This window comes from Oryctolagus cuniculus, chromosome 4 (genome assembly GCF_051225735.1).
Source record: "Oryctolagus cuniculus isolate XC-2025 breed Fujian yellow rabbit chromosome 4, ASM5122573v1, whole genome shotgun sequence".
NCBI classification, from domain to species: Eukaryota; Metazoa; Chordata; class Mammalia; order Lagomorpha; family Leporidae; genus Oryctolagus; species Oryctolagus cuniculus.
This window is the reverse complement of record NC_142870.1, coordinates 128,647,994-128,672,801: the sequence shown is the minus strand read 5'-3', so window position 1 is coordinate 128,672,801 and position 24,808 is coordinate 128,647,994. Positions and strand designations below refer to the sequence as shown.

General features: G+C 34.7%; 1 protein-coding gene across 50 annotated transcripts in view; it reads left to right on the top strand.

Moving 5' to 3' along the window:
* Positions 1-24,436, top strand: part of MBNL1 (muscleblind like splicing regulator 1) — a 209,486-nt gene extending 185,050 nt beyond the window's left edge. For 11 of the 50 annotated variants that reach the window (XM_089331055.1, XM_008266349.5, XM_089331057.1 and 8 more), the window contains 7 exons: positions 4,733-4,990; positions 6,165-6,218; positions 7,067-7,220; positions 15,290-15,325; positions 16,012-16,106; positions 19,009-19,083; positions 21,038-24,436. In XM_089331055.1, the coding sequence (XP_089187181.1) occupies positions 4,733-4,990; positions 6,165-6,218; positions 7,067-7,220; positions 15,290-15,325; positions 16,012-16,106; positions 19,009-19,065 (654 nt within the window). In that variant the 3' untranslated portion in view covers positions 19,066-19,083; positions 21,038-24,436. Of the gene's footprint in view, positions 1-4,732; positions 4,991-6,164; positions 6,219-7,066; positions 7,221-15,289; positions 15,326-16,011; positions 16,107-17,880; positions 17,945-19,008; positions 19,084-21,037 lie in introns of all 50 variants that reach the window. The other 39 variants (XM_070072622.2, XM_089331060.1, XM_070072648.2 and 36 more) reach the window with 11 other exon arrangements.
* Positions 24,437-24,808: the final 372 nt, after the last annotated feature.

The following is a 24,808-nucleotide window of genomic DNA, read 5'->3' as shown; positions in this document are numbered from 1 at the left end:
TTCTCTCCTCAAATGACCACAATGGCTGGAGCTGGGCCAATCCGAAGCCAGGAATGAGGAGCTTCTTCAGGGTCTCCTACTGGGTGCAGGGGCCCAAGCACTTGGACCATCTTCTACTGCTTTCCTAGAGCATCAGCAGGGAGCTGGATTGGAAGTAGAGCAGCCAGGACTTGAACCTGCACCCATATGGGATGCTTGTGCCGCAGGTACATGCTTAACCTACTGTGCCACAGTGCCAGCCCCAATGCTTTCTTTTTAAAAATGCTGTAGTTACTAAAGTGTTACAGCTTGACCCCAAAATTTATCCTCTTTCCATTATAGCATGGGTATTTAATTAACAAAAGAAGCTTTATTTAGAAATAATTGACATTTCTTAGGAAATTTTTCTGATTTTTTTTGACAACTGAAGTTTATAATTATTCCATACATGTTTTTATTTTTTGGGAACAGGAACTTAGAAGTTTAAATATTGTGAGTATATATCTTCATTGAAATGCTGATTTTTACTATAAAAGCAGTTTCATTCATGTTATAGAGCTTATAAAACTCACCTGATTTACAAAATAAATCTTTCCTTAATACTTGTTGAGTACAAGTCCCAACATTTCTTTGATTGGATGATATTATGTATTTAGCTGAATATATCTTACTAAGTTACCTTAAGTTGGCATATCATTTATAAAATTACAGAAAGTACTTTTATTTGAGCCATATCGGTGCCATTTCTGCACATTTATCTTTATGCAATGATTAAAAATATTTTCATGAATATAGTCTTTGCAATGCCATCTAAATATGGAAATGTTGAAAATAATCTAGATCTCTTTTAAAAGAGTTATTTTTTAGACTGGCACCGCAGCTCAATAGGCTAATCCTCCGCCTAGCGGCGCCGGCACACCAGGTTCTAGTCCCAGTTGGGGCGCCGGATTCTGTCCCGGTTGCCCCTCTTCCAGGCCAGCTCTCTGCTGTGGCCAGGGAGTGCAGTGGAGGATGACCCAAGTGCTTGGGCCCTGCACCCCATGGGAGACGAGGATAAGTACCTGGCTCCTGCCTTCGGATCAGCGCGGTGTGCCGGCCGCGGCGGCCATTGGAGGGTGAACCAACGGCAAAAAGGAAGACCTCTCTCTGTGTCTCTCTCTCTTACTGTCCACTCTGCCTGTCAAAAAAATAAAAATAAAATAAATAAATAAGTTATTTTTTATGCATGTTATTTGATGAAAGTTGAAGCAACCTCAAAAATAGTCAGTCTCGTCACTATTTAGCAAAATGAGAAAATACTTGTCCTACATTGTAGAGCTAAAGAGATCAACAATAGTAACTACTCTAATTCTATAATTATAACTATTTAAAGAGAAAAAAGAATCATATTATAGTTTGTATTTTCAGATTTAATTTTATCTGTCTTTTTAAACTCTCTGGTAAATCTTGTGATTTCTTATCCTGATTGGAATTATGACATTAAATTTGTTGAAATTTTTTATTAGAAATACTTCGCTAATGCAATACTGAGTCTAAGAGATTTCTTTCATAGGTCAGCATAGTTTAAAGTTTATCAGAGAAACTAGACAAAACCCATACTCATCAGTCAAGGAGTAGAGTCCATTGTATTGATGGTGACTATGAGGGGAATATGTATTTTAAAAGCTTTGGGAAGTGCGTTTTGTTCAGAAAGGTGCCCAGCATTCTAAAATTTAGCAAATGTTTCCAGCCCCTCCGCCCTGTAACTCTCTCTAGAATGAGTTTTCACAAAAGACTGTTTCCTTAGTTTTTCAAAGACAAGATAATGTGAAAATAATTCTGTCCTCCCATTTCTCATGTCAGGGTAGCTTTAAGCTGGAAAAAATACAATAAAAGTAGTAGCGAAAAAATGTATAAGAAATTGACTAAAATGCAGAAGCAATTGATAAATTATTGCAAACTTAGAAAAGACTGGTTTTAGGACTCTTTCTAAGCTGATTCCTAGTTTTCCACTCTTTAACTATTTCCAGAATTCTTAAATGCCTCTATAAGAGGAAAAAAAAGTATAATTTATAATAAATCAGTTACTAGCCTATAAAAATCATACCTATACATACATAAAGAACTTATAGATGGACAAACATGAGATCTTCCTTCTTACAGTGTGACAGAGTAAGTTAAATTGAAAAACAGAATATTAGTTCCCTTTTGATCAGTTCTTCTTTTGAACAAGTTCAAGAAAGCAGGAGTAACTGCAGAACTAACAGCAGTTAGGAAATACCACAAATAGACCTGCTCAGGTTTCCTGTTGGATGTCACAAATCTGGTGACACTACATTGATACAGATTTACTTAAACAGAAAAGTAACCTTTTTTAATACTACAGTGTGTGTGTGTGTGTGTGTATAAAGTATACATGTAGTGTGAGTGTATACATATGCATAGAAACTTTTAAGCTTGTTTAATTTAGGTATATGCCTTCCTGGCTGTGGTCAAGGGCCTTGTAGTTGTGATTGGATACTGGGAATCTGTGTTCTGAAAGCCCCATACTAATTTAGAAAGGGGGACAATTGTAGAAAAGCTTCATCATTTTTACTTTTAAAATGTAAACTCTTAATTATACTTGTTTTATTCTGATTAATTAGATAAATGTAGTTAGTAAAAAAGTAAAGTCTTGTATAGTTTCCTAAGTCATATTGTAGTCTATTTGTGTCTAAGCAACTGGCACTTAGTAATTATTAAATAAATTTTTTAAACTAGATAAATTGAAGTGCTGAATGGAGTTGGCCCATTGCTTGTGTGTTCAGAACACAAAGTTCTAGTGAGCTTGAGATTTCAGATAGTGCAAGATGTCATTTATAATGTTGTTTTAATCACATAACGTGTTAAAAATTAGAATATGTACTAAGAAGCACTTTTTCTAATAATAGGTATGAATGAATGTAATGGGGCACAGGGACAAGAGATTTAATTGCAGTCATTTTTTGTTTCTCAAATCCAGGAAAACATCTTATTCTTAAAATTACAGCAGGGGTATAGCTTCTCTTTGTTTATTAACTCTAAAAGTGCTCAGTGTCTGCATTTGCTCAGTCTGTGAAAAGATACTTGAAAAATGAAAACTGTTTCCTTGAAGCATGAAGTAGGAGCTGCAAAATATTGAAAGGACATTTTGTGTTTTAGATGGCCCTCTTGTGGTAAGAAGGTCAAACTATCCCAAATTGAGCAGACGAATGAAACATAAATCATTTGCACCTTTTCCCTGGGTTCCCCATGACAAAATTAATAGATGGAAAACAAGCAGACAGTAACCAAAACTAGTCTTTGTCATCTGCTTTATATAACTACCAAGTGAATCTCCAGTGATCAGAAAATAACTCCTGGAAACATTTGAATAAAAAGCTACAATTTTTAATGTGTTTCACTAGGAAATAATTTCAGATTTACACAAAAGTTGCAAAATAGAACCAAGAATTCCTGCCTTCTCTTCACTTAACCAAGTGTTTCCATCTTAAATTACCATAGTATCACTTTTAAAGCCAGAAAATTAGCATTGTTATACTACTATAACCAATCTATAGAAATTAATCAGATGTCCTACCAGCATCCTCTTTTTTTTGTATGACTTTCTTTTTTTTTTTTTTAATTTATTTGACAAGTAAAGTTATAGACAGTGAGAGAGAGAGAGAGAGAGAGAGAGAAAGGTCTTCCTTCCATTGGTTTACCCCCCAAATGGCCACTACAGTCAGTATTGCGCCAATCCGAAGCCAGGAGCCAGGTGCTTCTTCCTGGTCTCCCGTGTGGGTGCAGAGACCCAAGCACTTGTGCCATCCTCCACTGACCTCCTGGGCCACAGCAGAGAGCTGGACTAGAAGAGCAGCAACCGGGACTAGAACCCAGCACCCATAAGGGATGCCGGTGCCGCAGGTGGAGGATTAACCAAGTGAGCCAAGGCGCCGGACCCACTCTGAGTCCAGGTTTTTTTTTTTGTTTTTTTTTGTTTGTTTGTTTGTTTGTTTGTTTTTTGTGTTATGACTTTGGCACTTTGGAAAAGTTCTGGTCAGTTATTTTGTAAAGCATTCTCTATTCAGTTTATCTGCTGTTTCCTCGTAAATAAATTTGGGCCATAATAAAATTAAAGTGAACTAAACTGATGTTGTACCCTTTTAAAAAAATCTTCATTTTGTTTGAAAGCAGAGAGGCAGAGATAGAGAGGGATCTTCTGTCTGCTGATTAACTTCCCACAACAGCTAGTGCTGGATCAGGAAAGTCAATCCAGATCCCCACTGATACAGACTCAAGTACTTGAGCCATCACCCCTTACCTTCCATACTGTATGTTAGCAGGAAGCTGGATCCAAAGAAAAGGAGCCAGGAGTTGAACAAGACACTGTGATAAGGGATGCTGGTGTCCCGATCACTGTAGCAATCATGGTGCCAAATGCCCACCCTTTGTTGTGCCCTTTTCACTACATCACATCAATAGGTACATGATATAATTATGTCTCATTACTGGTGATGGTGACTTTGATCACTTTGTTAAAGTGATATCCATCACATTTTCAACTGTGGAGTTTCTGTTTTTCCCTTGGTAATTAATAAGTAATTATATCAATATAGTTTTAATGTGTTACTATAATAGTTAACTGTAATTTAATTTTCTTTCTCTTTAACACTGCAGTTATTTTTTCCTCTTTTATCTATCACCTTGTATTGCCAGTCTCTGATGTTCTGCTTGTTCATGTTAACTGAATCCTATGCACTTAATGACCTCACAGGTATGTCGAGAGTACCAGCGTGGCAATTGCAACAGAGGAGAAAATGATTGTCGGTTTGCTCACCCTGCTGACAGCACAATGATTGACACCAATGACAACACAGTCACTGTGTGTATGGATTACATCAAAGGGAGATGCTCTCGGGAAAAGTGCAAATACTTTCATCCTCCTGCACATCTGCAAGCCAAGATCAAGGCTGCCCAATACCAGGTCAACCAGGCTGCAGCAGCACAGGCTGCAGCCACCGCAGCTGCCATGGTGAGTAGAGACATCTGCTCTTTCCTTGTTCAGACTCAAAAAAAGCAAAGTAAACAACTATGTCTGACTACAAGCTATCCATTTATTAACCTCTTTTTTTTTAATTTTTGCTGAAGATATGTTTGTTCAGGTATCCCAGACAATACATAACGAAGTTACCATTCACAGCAGTGAGGGTAACTCTTCAAATGGTCCAGATTGCTCCTACTCTTGGCCTAACTCTTCATAATCTGTTCTATTCTGGATGTAGGGTTTCTGAAATTTCTGCTTTGTAAAGAACCACCTATCTCCTTTTCAATTTAATGATTTTGCCATTTTTGGTCTTCTTATTTCTGTGTGCCATCTAATCAGCCATTGTTTTCCTCTGGTGTGTTCTTTCTCACATCAAGGCTCCTCTCTACATATATCTTGCTTTTAACAATCAAATAATCTGGAACTATTTAAGAGAATTGCTTCAACAAAATTGTTTCTAGAATTAGCTACAGGATTTTGAGTACTATGCCAGCTAGACTTATGGAAATGATATCATGGCATAAACATTACTGTAAACTTAGAAAAGCTCGACTATGCCATTATATAGAAAGGAGAAATATAATAGTACTCAAAGAGTCAGAAATTGCATCATTTAGAATAGATTCTAGGCTATATTGTTAAGGTAAATTTTAATGTGATCTAATAGCTGATTTTAATGAGTCCATTCTCTGTTCTTTGCTTAGCTGTTTTAATGTTGTCCTTTTTTACATAAATACATGAATTAATCCCTAAAAAATTCATTTAAAAATTGCTGTGCAGTGTTTCATTGCACAGTGAAATAATCACGAGAGAGGTCTTTTCTGTGTTTGTTTATGGATACTTGAGCAAAAATACAGAAGGCACACTCTCTCCTCCTCTCTTCCTTTCACTCTTTTTTTTTCTGTTAGAGTATCTTGTTTGTAATTAACTACAAAGAGGAGTTATCCTCCCAATAACAACTCAATAGTGCCTTTATTGTGCATGCTTAGTCTTGTTATTCGTTGTATATGGCATTCCGATGATTTGTTTTTTTATTTGTTTTTTCTCACCTACCCAAAAATGCACTGCTGCCCCCATGATGCACCTCTGCTTGCTGTTTATGTTAATGCGCTTGAACCCCACTGGCCCATTGCCATCATGTGCTCGCTGCCTGCTAATTAAGACTCAGTCGGCTGTCAAATCACTGAAGCGACCCCTCGAGGCAACCTTTGACCTGGTACTATGACCTTTCACCTTTTAGCTTGGCATGTAGCTTTATTGTAGATACAAGTTTTTTTTTTTTTTATCAAGTTTAAAATATTTATTTCTTTTTCTGTTATAAAGTTGAAAGTACAATGAAAAACTGAGTGTGGTTTCCTGATGAATTAGTGGAAAGACTATAATACAAGTACATAGACAAATATCATATGAGAGACTCTGAAAACCCAGCAGCCCACATTCAGTTTAACTACATTGTAGAATGTTCTAAAGAAGTATTTGAAGGACCTTAAAGTGTATTTTTGACTGTATTTTTATGTATCTGTTGGTTAGCATGGCTTTAGTAGTAGAATTATTTACATTTTAATATTTATAGTTTAGAATATAAGAAAAATTGCATGCCCTGGGACATTTGCATGTGTAGGTAGATGGGGAGGGAGGAGCAGAGTGGGGTTAGTCTTTATTTGATCTGTTATAGTCACTCTGTACAATTAACAATTAACATTGCTTATACTTGTCAATCCTCATGGAGCTCGCAGTGCAGCTTTTCTTCTTTTCCCAAATCAATGGCTTCTCACAGAAAGCCTGAAGCATTCTGGGATGTAAAACACTTTAACGCATTGTAACATGTGCTCTCCTACTAGTGGGGTTTTGTTATGGACAAAAATAATGCTTCCTTTAAAGCTTTTATCTTGCTTTTTTTTCCCCTTTAATTTTTTGTTTATTGGATATTTTTCTCCCCTGGGTAGTTAAGTGCTCTGCTGCTTGCTTGCTCATGCTTCCTAACAATTTTAGCCTTCTACTGATTTTTCTTTTTTCTTTTCTCTTTTTACTGGTATTTGTTTTTTATACTCATTCACTAAACAGGGAATTCCTCAAGCTGTACTTCCCCCATTACCAAAGAGGCCTGCTCTTGAAAAAACCAACGGTGCCACCGCAGTCTTTAACACTGGTATTTTCCAATACCAACAGGCTCTAGCCAACATGCAGTTACAACAGCATACAGCATTTCTCCCACCAGGTAAGGAGTTGTGTTTGTTAATAAATGAATCTGATGATTCACATAGAGATCTACTGTTAGAGCAGATAAACGAAACCCCCGATTTCTTTCTAGTGATAGATGAGGTGGCAGGTAAGATGTTCAACAGTGGAAGTGTATCTGAGTTATTTCATGTGGTTTTCCTAAAAACTTAAGAATGTTAGCTTAATGAAATGTGCTTTATTGATCAATTGTGTTTTACATATTTATTTGCATTTGTGTAATTTGGAATTGAAATGCAGTTCTCTTCTCTTTTTTTTTTCTCTTTTCCTCAACACTGTTATATGTCTGTCAAGCTATTTTATGACACTTCGTGCTGTAAGACCCCTTTGCCTTCATGATTGCAGAGTTAATCTTAATTACATGAAATGACTTTGAGTTTTGATTTTTGTTTTTCATCCTTTGTTTTTGAGCTAGAGAATAAAAAACTGGTTTTATGTTCTAGAGCTCTTAAAAAGGACTCTTCTTGGCACTAATCAGAACATTATATAAAATTATTATCATTCCTAAACTAATATTCAAATAGATCTAAATGCCACTGATGTTTACATTTATTGAATTTCACATTTAGTGATTTCACTTTATTTTCAATTTGGTCACATACACAAATTCAGTTTACACAGATACAAAAGTTAAAAACAGACAAATAAGTGAGTTAATTGCCTAGAAATTTATTATTTTTTACTTGCTCTGAATTTATTTCACAAAAATATACAGTTAACTCATAATGACATTTAATTAATGAGAAACTTTAATCTCGCTTTCTTCTTTACATCTAAGCCTTTGTTTTAAAAATACCATGAACTCAGAGATACTTTAATAAAATAATTTTTAACTTAATAGATTAATAAATAGGTAGGCATATCAAAAATTCAACTCCTAGTGTTTATTATATTGAGAGTATTTATAGTACTTTAGGTTTATAATACTATGACAGAATGTGTTAATTTATATTTGATTCATGAACCAAAAAATATATTATATTCTTGGTAGTTTTTGTTGCTAAGCACAACTTTTTATAGAGTGAATCTTTAAAAACTGTCCATCTGTATGTAGAATAGATAGTAAGTTTTTTAAAAACAATTATTTATTTGAAATACAGATTTACAGAGAGGGAGAAAGAAAATCTTCCATCTGATGGCTCACTCCCTAGATGGCTGCCATGGCAGGGCTGGGCCAGGACAAAGCCAGGAGTCTAGAACTCCATCTTGCCTGCCATCTTTGCTGCCTTCCCAGGCACATTGGCAGGGGGCGGGATCAAAAGGGGAACAATCGGGACTCGAACTGTTGCTCATTTGGGATGCCAGTTTCCCAAATGGTAGCTTAGCATGCTGCACTGTGATGCAGGCTAGATATTAAATCTTAATTAGCTAGAATATTCCACTAGGTAAATTAACCCATGTCCTGGGTAGCACAGATAAGATGATCATTTCCAGTCATGAGATGGTATCTTACCAAGTAGTAATTTGTCCATACTAGACTATTTAATCATTTTGATAAGCAGTTTATTCATTGTATTTTGAGTGGAAAAGTCACATTTCTACGATGTTATATTTCTTTTGAATATACAGTTTTTTAGAGGTTTCCAGAAATTAATCTTTCTGATTTTCTGTAAGTTGCCACGTCCTTAAATTTTTGCTGAATCCAATCATTGTTTATTCAGTAGATCACTAGACAAAGTTTCAAGTTATTGCAGGTACCTACCATAATCTCATTGAAGAAGTTGAAATTTTTAAAAATTTATTTCATTAAATAAAACATTTTAATAAAAAATATTCTCTATTTGAAATCTGAAAATAAAAACAATATATTTTCTGTACCTTAAAGAAACTTGAAATGTTTTACCAAATGAGTTTTGTATTAGTTTCTCCAGTAACATTCATGTGAATATATTTTTAAGCATAACCATTGACTGCATGATCTGTATGATCCTCATTTATGATACTAGTATCTTCTCAAAATGGCTTTAGTCAGTAGACAGGGCAAAAGATGCTAGGTGAGGGTCAAATTAGTTAAAACACATTCATAATAACATAAACACATTCATAAATCATAATTATATTGGTCCCTGCGTTCTTGAAAAGTTCAGCATTACTCATTTAAATACAGTATGCTCCAATATCTTGAAGTATGCTCAGGATTTTGATATATTTGAATTTTTCTTTTTTTTAATTTTTTAAAATTATTTATTTATTTATTTGACAGGTAGATATATAGATAGTGAGAGAGAGGTCTTCCTTCCGTTGGTTCACCCCTCAAATGGCCACTACGGCTGGCGCTGCGCCAATCCGAAGCCAGGAGCCAGGTGCTTCCTCCTGGTCTCCCATGCGGGTGCAGGAGCCCAAGCACTTGGGCCATCCTCCACTGCACTCCCGGGCCACAGCAGAGAGCTGGCCTGGAAGAGGAGCAACCGAGACTAGAACCCGGCACCCATATGGGATGCTAGCGCCGCAGGCAGTGAATTAACCAAGTGAGCCACGGTGCAGGCCCCTAAATTTTTCTTTTATAGTGCATTTTGCATCAGAGATATTCTATTCTTGATACTTGTAATTGATATGACATGAAATTATTCTAGTAGTTAATATAAAATAACATTCACCTGCAACTCAGTTTGTTTTTTGTTTTTTGTTTTTTTTTTAAGATTTATTTATTTACTTGAAAGGCAGAGCTGCAGAGAGGGAGAGACAGAGAGAGATCTTCTGTCCACTAGTTCACTGGCCTCATCTGCCAGAGCTGGGACAAACTGGAGCCAGGAGCCAAGAGCCTCTTCCAGGTCTCCTACATGGGTGGCCGGGCTCAAGCACTTCGGCCATCTTTGCTGCTTTCCCAGGTGTATTAGCAGGGAGCTGGATTGCAAGTGAAGCAGCTGGAATCAAACTGGTGCCTATATGGGATGTCATGGTTGGGGCTTTGACTGCTATGCCACAGCATATTATTAAAGAGCTGAAGCTGCATTTTGACTTTTATTAGTCACACAAGAAAAAGTAGGTATTGCCCAATTGATTCTTTAAAAATATTTTCATTATTAGATGATAGGCATGCGTATGCACAATAATTAGCCCCGTAGACATGAAAAGTTTAATATTGATAGTCCATGTTTACTTCAGCCAAACCACTTTGTCAGAAAGGAAGAAGTCTGTTGCAGGGAATGTAAATTGGAGGCCTCAAGGGCCAGTCCAGGAACAAATAAACAAAGCAAGTAATAAATTGGGAGCTTGGAGGTCTAGGAGACACTGGGGAGCAGAGGCATAATCTAAAGAGGATGGTCAGTGTTCAGATGCAGGTTTTTCAGTTTTTTTTTTTTTTTTTTTTTTTTTTTTTTTTTTTTTTTTGCTTCAAAGAAAGATCTGCCTGGCAGATCTGTTGTACCTCCATTTACAGTACATTCTGTGTGAATGAAGATTGGCTGTGTCTGTGCCTTCTAGGGCTGGTTGTAAAAAGCTGTACAATCTGACACACTAATCCTGATATACAGTGTTGTAGATATATTTTTATAGATATTCTGGGCATTTATATGTTTATTGTTGAAATATCCCGATTTTAAAATTTTTCATTAATTCACTCTCTTAAAATCACAACTTGAAAACTAAAGAAAATATATCTTAGCACAGTCTCATATGTAGCCTGTTGTATAATACAGAGAAAATATAGTTTATTTTCCAAAGTCTAGGTTATTCTCAGACAGGTAATACAGAAGAACTATATGATCAAAGCATCCCATCTGACTTCAGTATATAATTTGGGAGATATACTCTGAAGGCTTTATTGGGAATGCAAAGAAATGGAAGTCATTCATTTTTTTACAGCTCAAATGTTTAGAGTACTGAAGTCTCTTGCTTCAGTGATAACTAAAGAGATACGCAGTCCTATTTCATTCAAATTACCCTAAAACATGGTTGGCTAATTCCTTAGAACAGGTTCCTATGTATGCAGACTAAGTTACTGACGGAAGATAAGGGCTCAGTTGCAACACAGCCTACTGGTTAAGAAAAAGTAATACATGATATATAGTAAGAACAGAATTGGACTTTATGTGGCAGCTACTCATCTAACCATTTTCCATGCATCCATCCTTCCATCTGCATTCTACCATTAGCTTCCTTTCTCCTTCCCTTTATTTGTCCTTTGTTCCTCTGCTCCCTTCTTTCCCATCTTCTGTCCTTCCTTGTTCTCTGTCTGTCCATTCACTTACTCAACATATATTGATTGCATCTCAAATAATATACTAACATTTAATTTAACAGTCGCAAATTCATGGCCCAAGGGCAAAATCTAGTATCTAAAAATATTTGTTTGACTAAGAGTGTTTTTGAGTGTTTGCCGTGTGCCATGGTATGCTGGATAATTTACAAAATGTCATTTTTTTTCTCAAAACAACCCCCAAAAATTAGCATTAGTATTCTCATTTTAACAATGAGTATATTGCATGCGGGCAGAGGTCCAGTGATTTTTTTTTCCTGCAAATTACATTTCTTGTAAGGTATAGACAGAACTTCAATTAGGTCAAATGGACTTGGATTAGTCTCTCGGTATCTATCAGCTCATTACACAAAGACCTAAAAGATGTGTGGGAGAATGAAACTCAGCCCTTAATGATGAACTGTCTCCATGCCTAATGTTTTATAGCCTTAGTCTCATTTAAAGCAAAACAGAAGTGTCAGATTAAGATCTCAGTGAAGTTTGTTTTCAATTTTAGCCATATGCTACATGTATTTTTTTTTTAACTTTCATTTGAGGACTAATTTGTTATTCATGCAAATTTTACCTATTCTAGGGTCTGTTTAAATTACATGTATGAATTCCACCCCTGAAATTAGGGAAAGACATACCTTTATTTACATCACTTCTCTCACTAAATTTAACTAAAGCCCAACTCTTAACTCTAATCTCAATGGGTTGTATAGAAATAACAAGTATTACTGGGAATCCAGAATCCCATTCTCCCATCTCATCTCCCTTCCCAAGCCCTCCCTTGAAGTGAGTTCCTGTACAGTCTGGTATTCTGAAATAGAACTCTCATTCTCCATTCTTCACCATTGCTCACTAATGATGTGATCAATGTCCATGTGTGGCAGGAACTCTTGAAGACACACACTCCATGGGGTTCTATGCCTGCCTTGTGTTATCATAAGCTTACATGTAGCCCATGCCCCTTGAGCACCTGCCTTTTGCAAGGTTGTCGTGAAAGAACAGTCTGCATGCTTAGCTAGCTGCGATCTGGCAGACTGCCCGCTGCTTCAGAGTGGAGGACATCTTCTTGGGCTTTCCAACATCATTTTTGTCTCTGCCATCTGCGGAAGTACACCTCTCTTCTCTCTCCGTAACATGCTTTCCTCAAGCAATGTTGACTTCTGATTTGAAAAAAATCTAAAACTAAGTTTGCTGTAAACAACTGACACTCCTGCCTTGGCCTGTTTCATAACTCTATGAGAAATCAGGAAACAGAAGACCTGGAAACTGTCATAGGTGATGGTGGTTGGTTGGTAATAGGCAGGGGAATAGGGTTGTTTTTAAAGAAAGAAACCAAAGATTTCTAGCTTGTCACTTTTATTGTAATTGATAAATAGAAATATAATTATTATTAAGTTATTTAAAATAAAAATAAAGTACCAATTTTGAATAATTAAACTGCTTTTGAAATTTTAGTCTTAAATTGATGTATGATTTTAGAACATTTTAAATCAGCTTTATATTTCTTATCACAATAAATTTAAAAGCTTGAGTTATCACATCAAGATTCCAACTCCCAACTAAATCTCCACTATAATTCTTATTCTTCTACATCTATTCTTTCTCCTTAAAGTAGTTTTAATTATGCATACATTTCATTTGCAAATTGCCATACCAGTTCATTTTCCTGTATTTGCATACAGATAAATTAGAAATTTAATTTAAAAAGTCATGTAATTAAATAACACATTCCTCAGAAACACATCATTCTGCTTTGCAAATATATTTGTAGGGGTAATTGGAAATTGACAGATGCATTTACTTAAATTCTGCCTTGTGCTGAAAATTGATGAAAAATTCAAATTGGGTATTTGTGCATTGTTATTAGTAAATCAACCCATTTGAAGTAAAATGGATATTATGGTCATTTCAAAAGTGATTTTTGTTTTTGGTAAGTGGGTCCTACAGCATTATGTCTTCATATTTGTGAATTATTGCACCCTGGCTAGTATTTCCATTGCTGCCTTATGTTTATTTGTTGCAAATCCCTCTCAAAACTGTGTGCATTGGTGATAATGGTAAAACAGACACTAATTCAAACTAAAATTCAAATAATAAAAGCTTTAGGGTTTTAGAGAGATGGTATATGGTTAACTCATGTTCAACATGTGCAGACTTATTTATGCATGAGATGAAATACAGTAGGCAAATTGCGACATAATAAATGATATATTTAAAAACATAACCTCTAAAATATTTAAATCAGCTTTTAATATTCCTTATATACCTTGTACTCTTTTTCATTCGTCTGTTCTTTTCCAAATTTCTGGCCCTACCATTAGAAGGGAAAGATTTCACAAGATCTAAATCCAGAATTAAAAGTTTGCTTGCTTGACTGTCTCAGATTAACTTCTTGTTTCGATTGTTTTCTTTCTCAAGTCTTTGGCTCGTTAGTAGTAGCAGTAATGGCAAAGACAAAAATCCTATAGTATCTTAAATAATATCTGTCAATATAATACTACTCCACCTGAAAGGATGCTTCCCCTGTATCCATTACTGAGTTTAATTGCTGGTTTGTGTGCCCACAGTCTAATTGTGATAACAGACTAATTGCAGCTATTTCAAGGATGCCAGTTAAGTAATGTGTGTTTCATTTCAGTGTCTCAATGGCAGCTTTGTTTTGTAAGGCCCTCTCTATAAAGATTCAATTGGCAGACATTTTTCTAACAAATGTTCACCCCAGATGCTACTAGTATTTAAATAGGATGTGCCAAAATTTAAATATAAATTTAAAATAATTTGATATTTTAAAACCTAGAAATCCAAAGTGATCTCATGGAAAGAGCAGTAGGTCCCCATATTAGAAAGTGCCCTATACTTGATAAAATTGATTAGATTTTCAGTGTTGTAGATCACAGAGAAAAGGGACTATACATGTAATCTTCATTTTCACTTATTATGTTCAAACAATTATGAACAGCAATGGTAACACCCCATATGTAATGTATGCATCTTTATCGTCTCCCACTCAGGGTTTTTTTTATTGAAGTCTAATTAGCAGTTTCTTGTGTGAAATTTTGTAGAACATTCGGTACTCCAAGAAATCTTGAGGGTCTAAACCAGCAATGAAAATCAGTCTGTTTTCCTGGATACATACCATGTAAACCAATTTGAGACCTATAAGAAATTATATCTCCTCTTAATGCTTTCTTCTATATTATTCCAGTCAAGGGAAGCATGGACGTTTCACTTTCTCTTATGCACAATTTGTTTCTTGGTGTCCCTCCAAATAAAATTCCTGTGTGGAAGATCATAACCCATTTCTTACCTGTATGGTTGCTGCTGCAGTGAGCAGGGAAATAAAACTAAGGGAATTTCAGTGAATGGTTGGGTTCATTTTGTTAAGTCAGTTTTGTTCATTGAATTTAACATCTTAATAATTAATATCTTGAATTATTTAGCCTGTGTTCAACCTAAAGAAAGCATTAGTGCATTAATATGTTAGAGTCAGAAATAGCAAAGCAACCAGATGGCTAGTAACCTGATTAAAAAAAAAAAAACAAAATTACAGAATTATTTTAAAAGAATTAAGCAGGTTTAAATTTGTTTCCCAAAATACTTTTATTTATAGACAGCAATTAAAAGAAACAAAGTGTACCAGCACACAGTTAAACTGGCTTTTATTCTTCACTTGAGACTAGTTCTAATTGATCACTGTGCTATTGTATGATTTGATTGTGCTGACAGTTACATGCCACTGTTCCCATAATAACAATTTTTCTTCTTTGTTCAAATGAATTTCCTAATTACACGTGTGATGGGATGTTTTAATTCTTTTCCCTTTTCAAATCCACCTTCCTGTTGCAATGCATGATGGGCAGGCTCAATATTGTGCATGACACCCGCTACAAGTGTTGGTAGGTGCCAGCTTTGTTTCTTGATTATCTTAAACCTATGGTGCACCTCAGAGCCCCTCAAAATCCACTGCTAAGTTTAACTTTTATCTATTGGGCAAGTCCATTTTCCCTTTACTAACACCTGTCAATTAAATGCCATTTTCTATTTAATTGACATGGACTCACATAAATGTTTTCTTTACACACAATGGTTTCCTTTGTCACCTTTGGTGGATTTTGATTGGACTATGAGTTCTGGTTTGTAAAAAGAAAAAAACTCATAAAAGTAATATACTGTACAGTTTTATCATAGTAAATAAGAAAAAATACTTTCATTCAAACAGATAACTGTGTTTAAAAGTAAATACCTGTATTTTGACTTAGATTTTGAATGTCTAACTATGAACACTATATAAAATTCTTGTTTTTGACTTAGCAAATTAAGCCTGTTTGTGTCAATTTTCTTGATTTGATGGTAACAAGCTTTTTTTCCCCTTTTTTTTCCTCTTTCATCCCCCTCCCATCCTCTCCTTGGAATGTCGTCCTGCTTTGCGCTGTGATTGCATGTCACTCGCTGGTGATGATGTCCTGTCACATGGCTTATTGCTATGATAAACGCCATGCCCAATTATCTCTTCCATGTTGCCATGGTTTCCATATTGCTACACTCTTCTGTATGTTTGCTTATATGATTTTCCCTCCGAAAGTTCCCATGGTGCACGGTGCTACGCCAGCCACTGTGTCCGCAGCAACAACATCTGCCACAAGTGTTCCCTTCGCTGCAACAGCCACAGCCAACCAGGTTTGCTAATTTACAGCTTTGTTTCTTAAAAAACCAACTCTAATAGGGCTCAATCCAACAGCCCTTACGCACGTGGATTTCCCATTGAGGTCAGTGGGAGTCGTGTGTACGTGAGGGCTGTAGAGGGTGCTTTAATAAGCATGGGGTTTCAAAGATACCTCTTGTTGGCCTACACATTCTCTCTATGATGAGCAGCAGAATGCTTTTGTGCCATTTATAAGTGCTCCAAAGTTGTCGCAGCTCCATTTCTGAAGCTACTAAAATGATATTTACACAAGCAATTCTTAATTTGATCCTAACCAATAGGTGTTTCAACCAATCAAAAGTAGAGGCAATTCTAAAATTTTTATTAAAGCATTTGGTATATACAGTGTCTCAATTCTTGCCTACATTCTTGATAAAAAGCCAAGTATTTGAATATATATGCCACAAATGACCACTCTTGTAAATAGTTTGTTATAAATTCATTATAATTTGATAAGTAGATTGCATATTTAAAATAATTTTGTATACAGCATCTTTAAGTTTTAATTTTCAATGCATTGAGCGAAAAAAAAAAAAAAAAAAACCTCTGTGCTCTCATTTCTGTAATTACCCTGCATATTGTTGGAGATTTATGAAGAAAAAAAAGTATGGCAAATTGGCATTCATTCTGTGTTCTATACAAGTTTATAGGATAACAGTTATCCACAATACTTTTTATATAAAAGAGGTCTGTTAAGAAATTTAATAAAGTAAGATGATTATTTTAAATATTTAAACTGCAATTGATTCAGCCTGCATTTGCTGATCCAATTTAAAAATGCATTCCAGAAAGTACTTGTTGAATAAAAGTCACATTTATGTAAAGTAGGTTTGGGCTTGAATATATAGATATGTTTATTATGAAAGCAGAGGTCAATAGGATTGATAATATATGAAAAAATGTAGAGCCAAACCAAATTTCAGATAACCCTCAGGCTAAGGTTAAATGTAGCTAAATTAACCTTATGAAGTCTGCTATTTGATGGGAATCAAGTTGCTTCCCCTTGGGAAGAGAAAACCAATTAAGAGCCATCTGAATTTCTGATTATATTTTATGAGTGGAAACCACCCTTGTTCTGTAATGCAGTCGTGTTCTGTTGATGAAGAACTTTCAGCTTTTAGGGTAACCATTAAAACTTTTAAAAGCAGAATGCTGAAAGTTTTCAACAAGTTTTAAACATTTCTTGGCAAAGAGTCATTAGTTTTTCAGAAGCTTGTCAAAATAGGCCTGGATTTATGCTAACACATCAGACTTATTTACAAGAATGCTAGATTGTGCATATGTGGCATGTTTGTAAGTAATCTTTGGCAGAAATATCTTAATGGATTCAATGCAATCCATTTATGGTACACATCAATGATGCTGAACACTCATGTTTACCGTGTATGATGATAGAATTGCTGGTGTAAGCAGAACTATAGCAAAGCAAATTTCAACATGCCCTTGGCCACCTGGGTTGTAGGGGACACTTTACTTTTTGCATTGTGCTGTGACCATTTCATGCGTAATCTTGGGTCTTCATACTATTTTACAACCACAAGGAAGAAAAGAGAATGGATATAAATATATATTTTTATATACACACATATATTATATCTACATATACATACATATGTATATGCCTACAGTACATTAGCAATGCTGGAAATAGCTGATGCCACAAAATGCAGCCTGCATGCATGCAGAAGTTTATAGCTGGCCCTTCATCTGCATCGATTGGTGTTGAAGGTCCTTGGTATGTTTCGACAGCCCCATCCTTGATGCTTCTACACTGTTGGGTGCAACATCCTGTCCTGCAGCAGCAGGAAAAATGGTATGAGAAGCTTCATTATGCTTGGAGCACATTTTCGTGCCATTTGCCAATGCTGTAAAATTGTGTAAAAATGTCAGCTAAGAAATGGAAGTGAAATAGGGACATAGTAATATACATTCCAGACTGTGGATTGTAATATGTTGAATTAGTCTAGGATGTCTAAATTGAAACAAAAACAAAATGCCTTTATGTATGTGACTTCATTTTTCTCCCATCCATCTTGCTAAAATGGGAAGAGTGTCATTTTACAGGAGAAACTTAAGCTTAGATTAATGCATTGCTTTGCTCAAGGTCACACAGCCAGGAAATGGATCACCAGTGTTAGAACCCCTGCTTTCAGTCTTCTGATGGTCTCAATCTACTGTGCTGCCTCTCTCAGTTAGCAGCCATTAATTCTGAGTTGGAGGAGAATCAAGCTACAAATTTGAAGTGCTTGGCTTTTGGAACTTATGAAATAAGCCATCTATGGATTATTTTCTTAGAGTTTCAAGTTCTCTAGTTCTCTTGCCCATTTGAAAATAAAATTAAATGTGCAATCAGGATTCAGAAATGTGTTCTGCAGTAAATGTATGTTCTTATTCAGTTCTTCTTATAGTAATGAAATAATTGTTACGTGGTAGTTTTAATTTGGAAAAATGTTAGACACCCTAATATAAGTGCAGTGTTAGAGAGTTGGTTGCACAAAATCAAGCAAGACATTTCTACTCTGATTTCCGGATTATAACTGAATAACTGAAACCACAGGTGTGTGTGTGTGTGTGTGTAGGCCAACAAAAAGGACTTCTTTCAATTACTGCTCTGCATGAAATTTTGGTAGTTTTACTTCTCTTACTTCCTAAAAACTGATAAAATTTATAGTATACTACTTAACACAAAGATTTAAAAACAGTGAGTTGCTATTTTGGCATTTAAGTTAACATTAACTTGTTGTGATGTTGAACAGATAAGGTGTCACCTCACAGCTGAATGTCACTTCTGTAAAAGTCTAATATTAAAGTGTTTTCATCTCTTGGTTGTTGGCCTGCTTGCATGGATCATTCATTAAATAATTTCTTATTTGCTAGATACCCATAATATCTGCCGAACATCTGACTAGCCACAAGTATGTTACCCAGATGTAGAATTTCCATCACTAAACAGTAAGTTCATTGTGTAATATATATTTGTATATTCATGGTGATTTCTAGAAAAACAGCAACTGTGTAGTACACTTAAAATTTTACAAAAACTCAGAGAAAATATCTATAGAGCTCACATTTTTATTCTAGATGGGTTATAAGGGTTTTTATCATACAAATTTATAATTAATATGTTAATGTTTAAATATATTTCCTATTAGAAATAAGCACAAGAAATGAAGACAAAATATGACTTAAAACTAATTAGAAGGTATAGATCAGAGGCTGGCAAAATTTTTTCTAAATGAATCAGATAACAAATATTTTTAACTATGTGGGCCACGTGGTTTCTATCACAAGTACTAAGTTCTGCAGCTGTAGCATGAAAGCAGTCAGAGATTGTAGTCCAACATGTGTGGCTATGCTCCAGTGAAACTTGATTTATAAAAATAAGTTGAATTCGGTCTACAGGTAGTGTGGCTGAGCCCTTGTAATAAATCATCACTTAATTTATTTTTTTATTGGCTGATCCTTAATGAGAATATGTACCACCTCATACACAGGGTAATTTGAACACAGTGAATCTGACTGTAAGTAAGTAAATATATAAACTCACATGATGCGACTACACATATATCCATATACCAGGATGAATATTAGGTACTTCAGAGTAGTTGCCGTAGAGGATCATATAATTTTGAAAATGTTGCCAGTGCTCCAGAATGGTTTTGGAAGTCATGTTTTTCCACTGAGAAACAGTGTCTTAAAAGCTTGTAAAGGTGCCCATTTTTTATCCCTAGGAGTTGCAGTTTATACAATATGCTTATATCCAAGTTACGACATGTGCTCAGAAGTATGTTAGAGATGTATTTTTATATTTAGAAAATGCCACAATGTCTAAAACTGAACCTGATGATCATTCTTTGTTGCTTACTTAATTAAATTATTTAGTCATTAACACACAATGGGTCTTCAGAAGTTTATGGAGAGAATGTATGTTTTGAAAAACCTGTGCGTGATGTAATTTTTAAAAAATCCTGTTTTAAGCGTTTATAGTCAGCTGGCTGTGTTTAAAATGTATGCTACAACTGTCCATCTTCTTAGCAATAGTTAATCCAGGTTGAAAAGATAGATACCAAGTGACCTGAAGCCTATTAATAATTAGCAAATCACTGAGTTTATCTGTATTCAAGCTTAGAATGTTAATGTTCTGTTCTTTGAACAAATATTTCTCATTTTCATGAAGAAAAAATTATTTAAACTGGTTTTTGAATCAGCACATTGATAATTTCATTTTCAGTGCTCTAATCTAAAACATTTTTAATAGGTAAAATTCCCTGATAAGAATAAATTCCATGTAAAAACTGAAGCAATTCACAAGTACATTGTCATATCTATTAAAACTTAATAAGGAATCTTTTCTTAACTCATAAGGAATGATTTTTATTTTTCTTGGCTTTTGGAGAAGAAACCCTATAAACTTTGAATTGCTAACACAGTCACTTAAAATATCTTTCTTTTTTTAAAAAAATTATGCTAATCCAGCCACCAGATAGAATGAAGCATGTTTAATGAAATTTACTGCGTGAATTTTTAATTTTATGGGCCAAATTGTTATTCTTGAAATATATTAAACTTCAGAAGTCAAGTAAATTCAAGTTGTGCCCCACAGTAATAGTGTTAAGAAAGAGCTCTATTACAGTATATTATACCTTTTGATTCTGCAGCTGTATTTTACACTTGGCAGCTTAGTATTGGGAAATTTTTTAGCAGTCCATGGTTTCATTAAGCTGAATGTCATTTCAGTGACACAGGCAAATTTAGACCCATTTGCACTTGTGAAGTTTTGTTTTTACGTGAAGACATCATAACGTGTGAACACGTTGTTCCATCAAGAAAGAAAATGTTCATGTTAAGTATTTATTGGAAAGTCTTAGTTTCATTTTAACAAAGATTCTCTTTTCTTCCCTTGTAGATCATACTAAAGAGGAAAGGACAGTGTGCTTGGTTAGAGTAAAGGACGAGGTCATTAGCCATATTGTATATACCGTCAAGCAACACACACACAGCTCCCTCAGCCACAGGACATCCACGTATTGCATGTTAACCAGAAGAAAAGACAACATGGAAATCCACTGCACACTGTTGCCTATACACTTTGTACATTTAATTGATATTTGTGCTGAGGTGATATTCCTGTCTAAAAGAACAGCATTGTCTTTCTTTTCTAGCACAGAGGTATGCATTAAAATATGCATACCTAATTAGTTTCCTATATATTCATGCCATCTTGAAAAGACAGACTATGGTGTAACCATGATTCTATTATGTATTGGTACGTCTGTAGACCAAGATATAATTTTTTAAAAATAAGTTTATTTCTTTCAAGGTTTACAAATAACAAAGGTGCACCTTGTATTTAAAATTGCCATTATAGATGAGAGCGTGCATGCACAGTCATTTTTGTTTAAGAGTAATATTTTTAATGTAATAGATTGTAAGACGTGGTGAGGGAGGGATCTGACAGACATGAATGTGCCAAGCAAAACCACAACTGTGTATATTTTAAAGCACATCATGGCTTTAAGTACCATGTTGTTAAGGATTCTCATGAAGTGCCATAGACTGTACATCAAATTAGAGTATTATTTCTTCAGTGTTATTGTTTTCAGAGCCACGTTTTGTTGCTTATTTGCTAGTACTAATCAGTCAAAGGGCACCATACTTTTGTTTTGAAACCAAAGCTGTCTCAGAAATGGCCAATTTAACTTTACAGTAACAATAGACAGCACAACACAAACTCTCTCAATACAGATAAACTCACACATACTGGAGATATATATGATAGATATATATAAAATTATTTTAATGCATTATAGTGTAATATTTATGCATACTATACTGTATAACATGTTATTCAAAAGGGATATGCCATTTCTGAGACACGATAACAAAAAATGTTTGAGGAAATTATTTTGCTTCTATTTATAGCCTCTGTCAAAAGTCAAAAGACTATAAATGCTTTGCAAAAATGGTTTCATGTTTGCTTAAATGCTTCATCACAGTCACATTCAAAATAGTGACTCTAAACAAAGAAGAAAGCAGCACTGTCATCAGATGCATGATAAACCAAAATATGAAAATGGGAAATGTTGAATTAACCTAGTAATTGGGTGGGTTAAGTACATGGGTGAATTTTATATGTGACTTTTTTTGTTTTGTTTTGTTCAGATTAACTGCTTATAGCCTTAGAAAGCCTTTTACAAAATTAAAAAAAAATAGATGTGCATTCAGTTTTTAAGAATGGATTCATCCAAAGGAATTCCTTTTTTTGTGGTTTGGATGTTGCAGCTAGTAAAGGATATTTTTGCTCTGTTCAGCAGTTCTAAAAATTGCTGAAATAGGGGCCAGGTCACTGGTAGTTATAGTATGGAATGGGAGAAGTGAAAGTTCAGTTATAGAACTTTCCATACTTCCAAGTTTACTGCAAGTTTTTATGCTTGAGAGAGATGCTTTCTAATATAAGACTGATGTGTTGATTTTACTGATTGTACTGTACATCTATTAAAGCCTTAGATTATTACATTACGGGTTGGAACCCATACCAATGTAATTTCAATCGTGTTAAGAGAGTAATGGTGACTTCACATGTTATTGTAGTTAGTTACATTATAGAATATTACTTATTTTTCTTGTTAAAATGTAGTTTTTCATTTCCTACATTTATTAGATTTTCATTTTCTATTAACAATTGAATACCATTTCAGTTTATAGACTATTGTTTTATTAGATTTTACCGATGAATTTTTCAAAATACAAAAAAATTAAAGTAGTTTTTCTTTCATAACATACTCAGTTTTGAATTACATGTAGTGTCATGAATATTCGTATTATTGTTAACTAAATGATTTATATTTTACTGATTTAATATTACAGTGTAAGAATGTCAGTCATTGTTAGTTCTTGTCTAGTTTTCATTAAAAGAACAAAGATCTTTTATATGGATATCTTATAAATATATAATCATTGCTAAGTAAGAAGTTAAGTTGTTGCTATCGCAACAATCCTGGCAGACAATTGAGTAATATTTTGATGATTTATTTTGTTTGTAATTAGTTATTATAAGAAGATCTAGATCCTAGATATTAGAATAAAATTTATTTTCTACTGTATCCATTTCAAATGTTAAAGTATTGTTTAATATTTTTGAAATCCCTGAATATCAGGCCTTGTTATAAATAAGCTGCATAATCAATAAATAGAACAAGGGACTTTTTGTTGATAATCCAAATACTCAAAGTTTACGTAATGAGAATTATAGCGTGTGTGCAAACTCTTGAGGGTTGATTATGCTGCAATTTAGCATGTTGGAACGTCTAGAGAGAAGGTTGACTTTTTGCACTTCTGTATATAGTCAAAAGAGAGAAACCTGTATAATAGTAAGATCTTATTTTGAATAAAAACGTCTATAATTACAAGGAGTTTTGTTAAGGCTAATAAAATGACAGACTGAGCAAAATTGCTTGCAAAAGTGGCACAGAGTTAGCACTCCATACCCCTTCAAACACGTTGCTTTGCTTTTTTTGTGGACAGCTTGTAGTTTGCCAGGATTTTTTCAGCTGGGAAGATATGCCATCCTTCCGAGATCTCATGACTGACAAAAACTCCATTGGGCCAAATCTGCCTGAAGATCATTACCAAAAATAGCAGGTACTTTGACCATTAAGGTGAAATCATGGATCAAATATTCCTTACATTTTTCAAAACTACTGCATGTTTAAAACTTCAACAAAAAAGAAAAGAGAAAGAACTATACTAAGGACATATATTATCTAAATCAGTTTCTGCCAATTTCAGTGGTTTATCGTTCACAAAAAAAAGAAAATCTTCAAAACAAGTATTGACTTTCACAAAATTTAAACCATAAACAGGCAAACCAAACAGCACACCGTAGCTATAGTTGTTACGTGATTGTTTTTTAATTGCTGTAGGATCCTGTTCTTTCAGCAGGTGAAAAAATAAAACACAGCTCAAATTTCACAGTTTTAATTTTCAACTCAGAAGCACTCAAAAAAGCAAAATGTGATAATGGGCACTTGTTTAATGAATTAGTGTATCCAGCCTTCACTCCAGCTGGTTAATAACGTTGCACTTATCCGCAACCCCACACTTTCATCTGCTGAAAGGACAAATGTGCTTGGTTTTACTATTATGTAATCACAACTTACTTTCTGCTTGTAGTTGCTTAAAATTATGTATTTTGTCTTGGGCTGCAATTTGTTTTATGCTTATTTTATTATTACTGCAGTAGTTGACTTTGCTGTATGGAAAAATAAAGTGAAATTGCCCTAATAAAACTTCTCTTTCTTAAGTATATTTGTGTATCGGAGCTTCAGTCATGAATTATTTCTGCGTGTTTCATGTATTCATGCGTGTTTACTTTTATGAACACATTGGTGTATAAATTTGTTATCCGGTTGTAACACTACAATATTTACTGTCTTTCTCACAAATCATCGTTTGATGCTGAGATTCTGAATCAGGATATGTTGCCATCCTGTGTCCAGTGTTTTCTGATAAGGCTAGCTCTCCCTTCCCCCATTGCTGTTAAGTGCTAATCAGAATGATTTTAGGTGTAGGGAGGGAGGGAAATAGTAAGGAAAACAGAAAAAGAGCATCTCATCAATTCTAGATCACCATCTTTCTATTAAAGAAACATTATTTGCCTGACTGCCTCATCTAACTA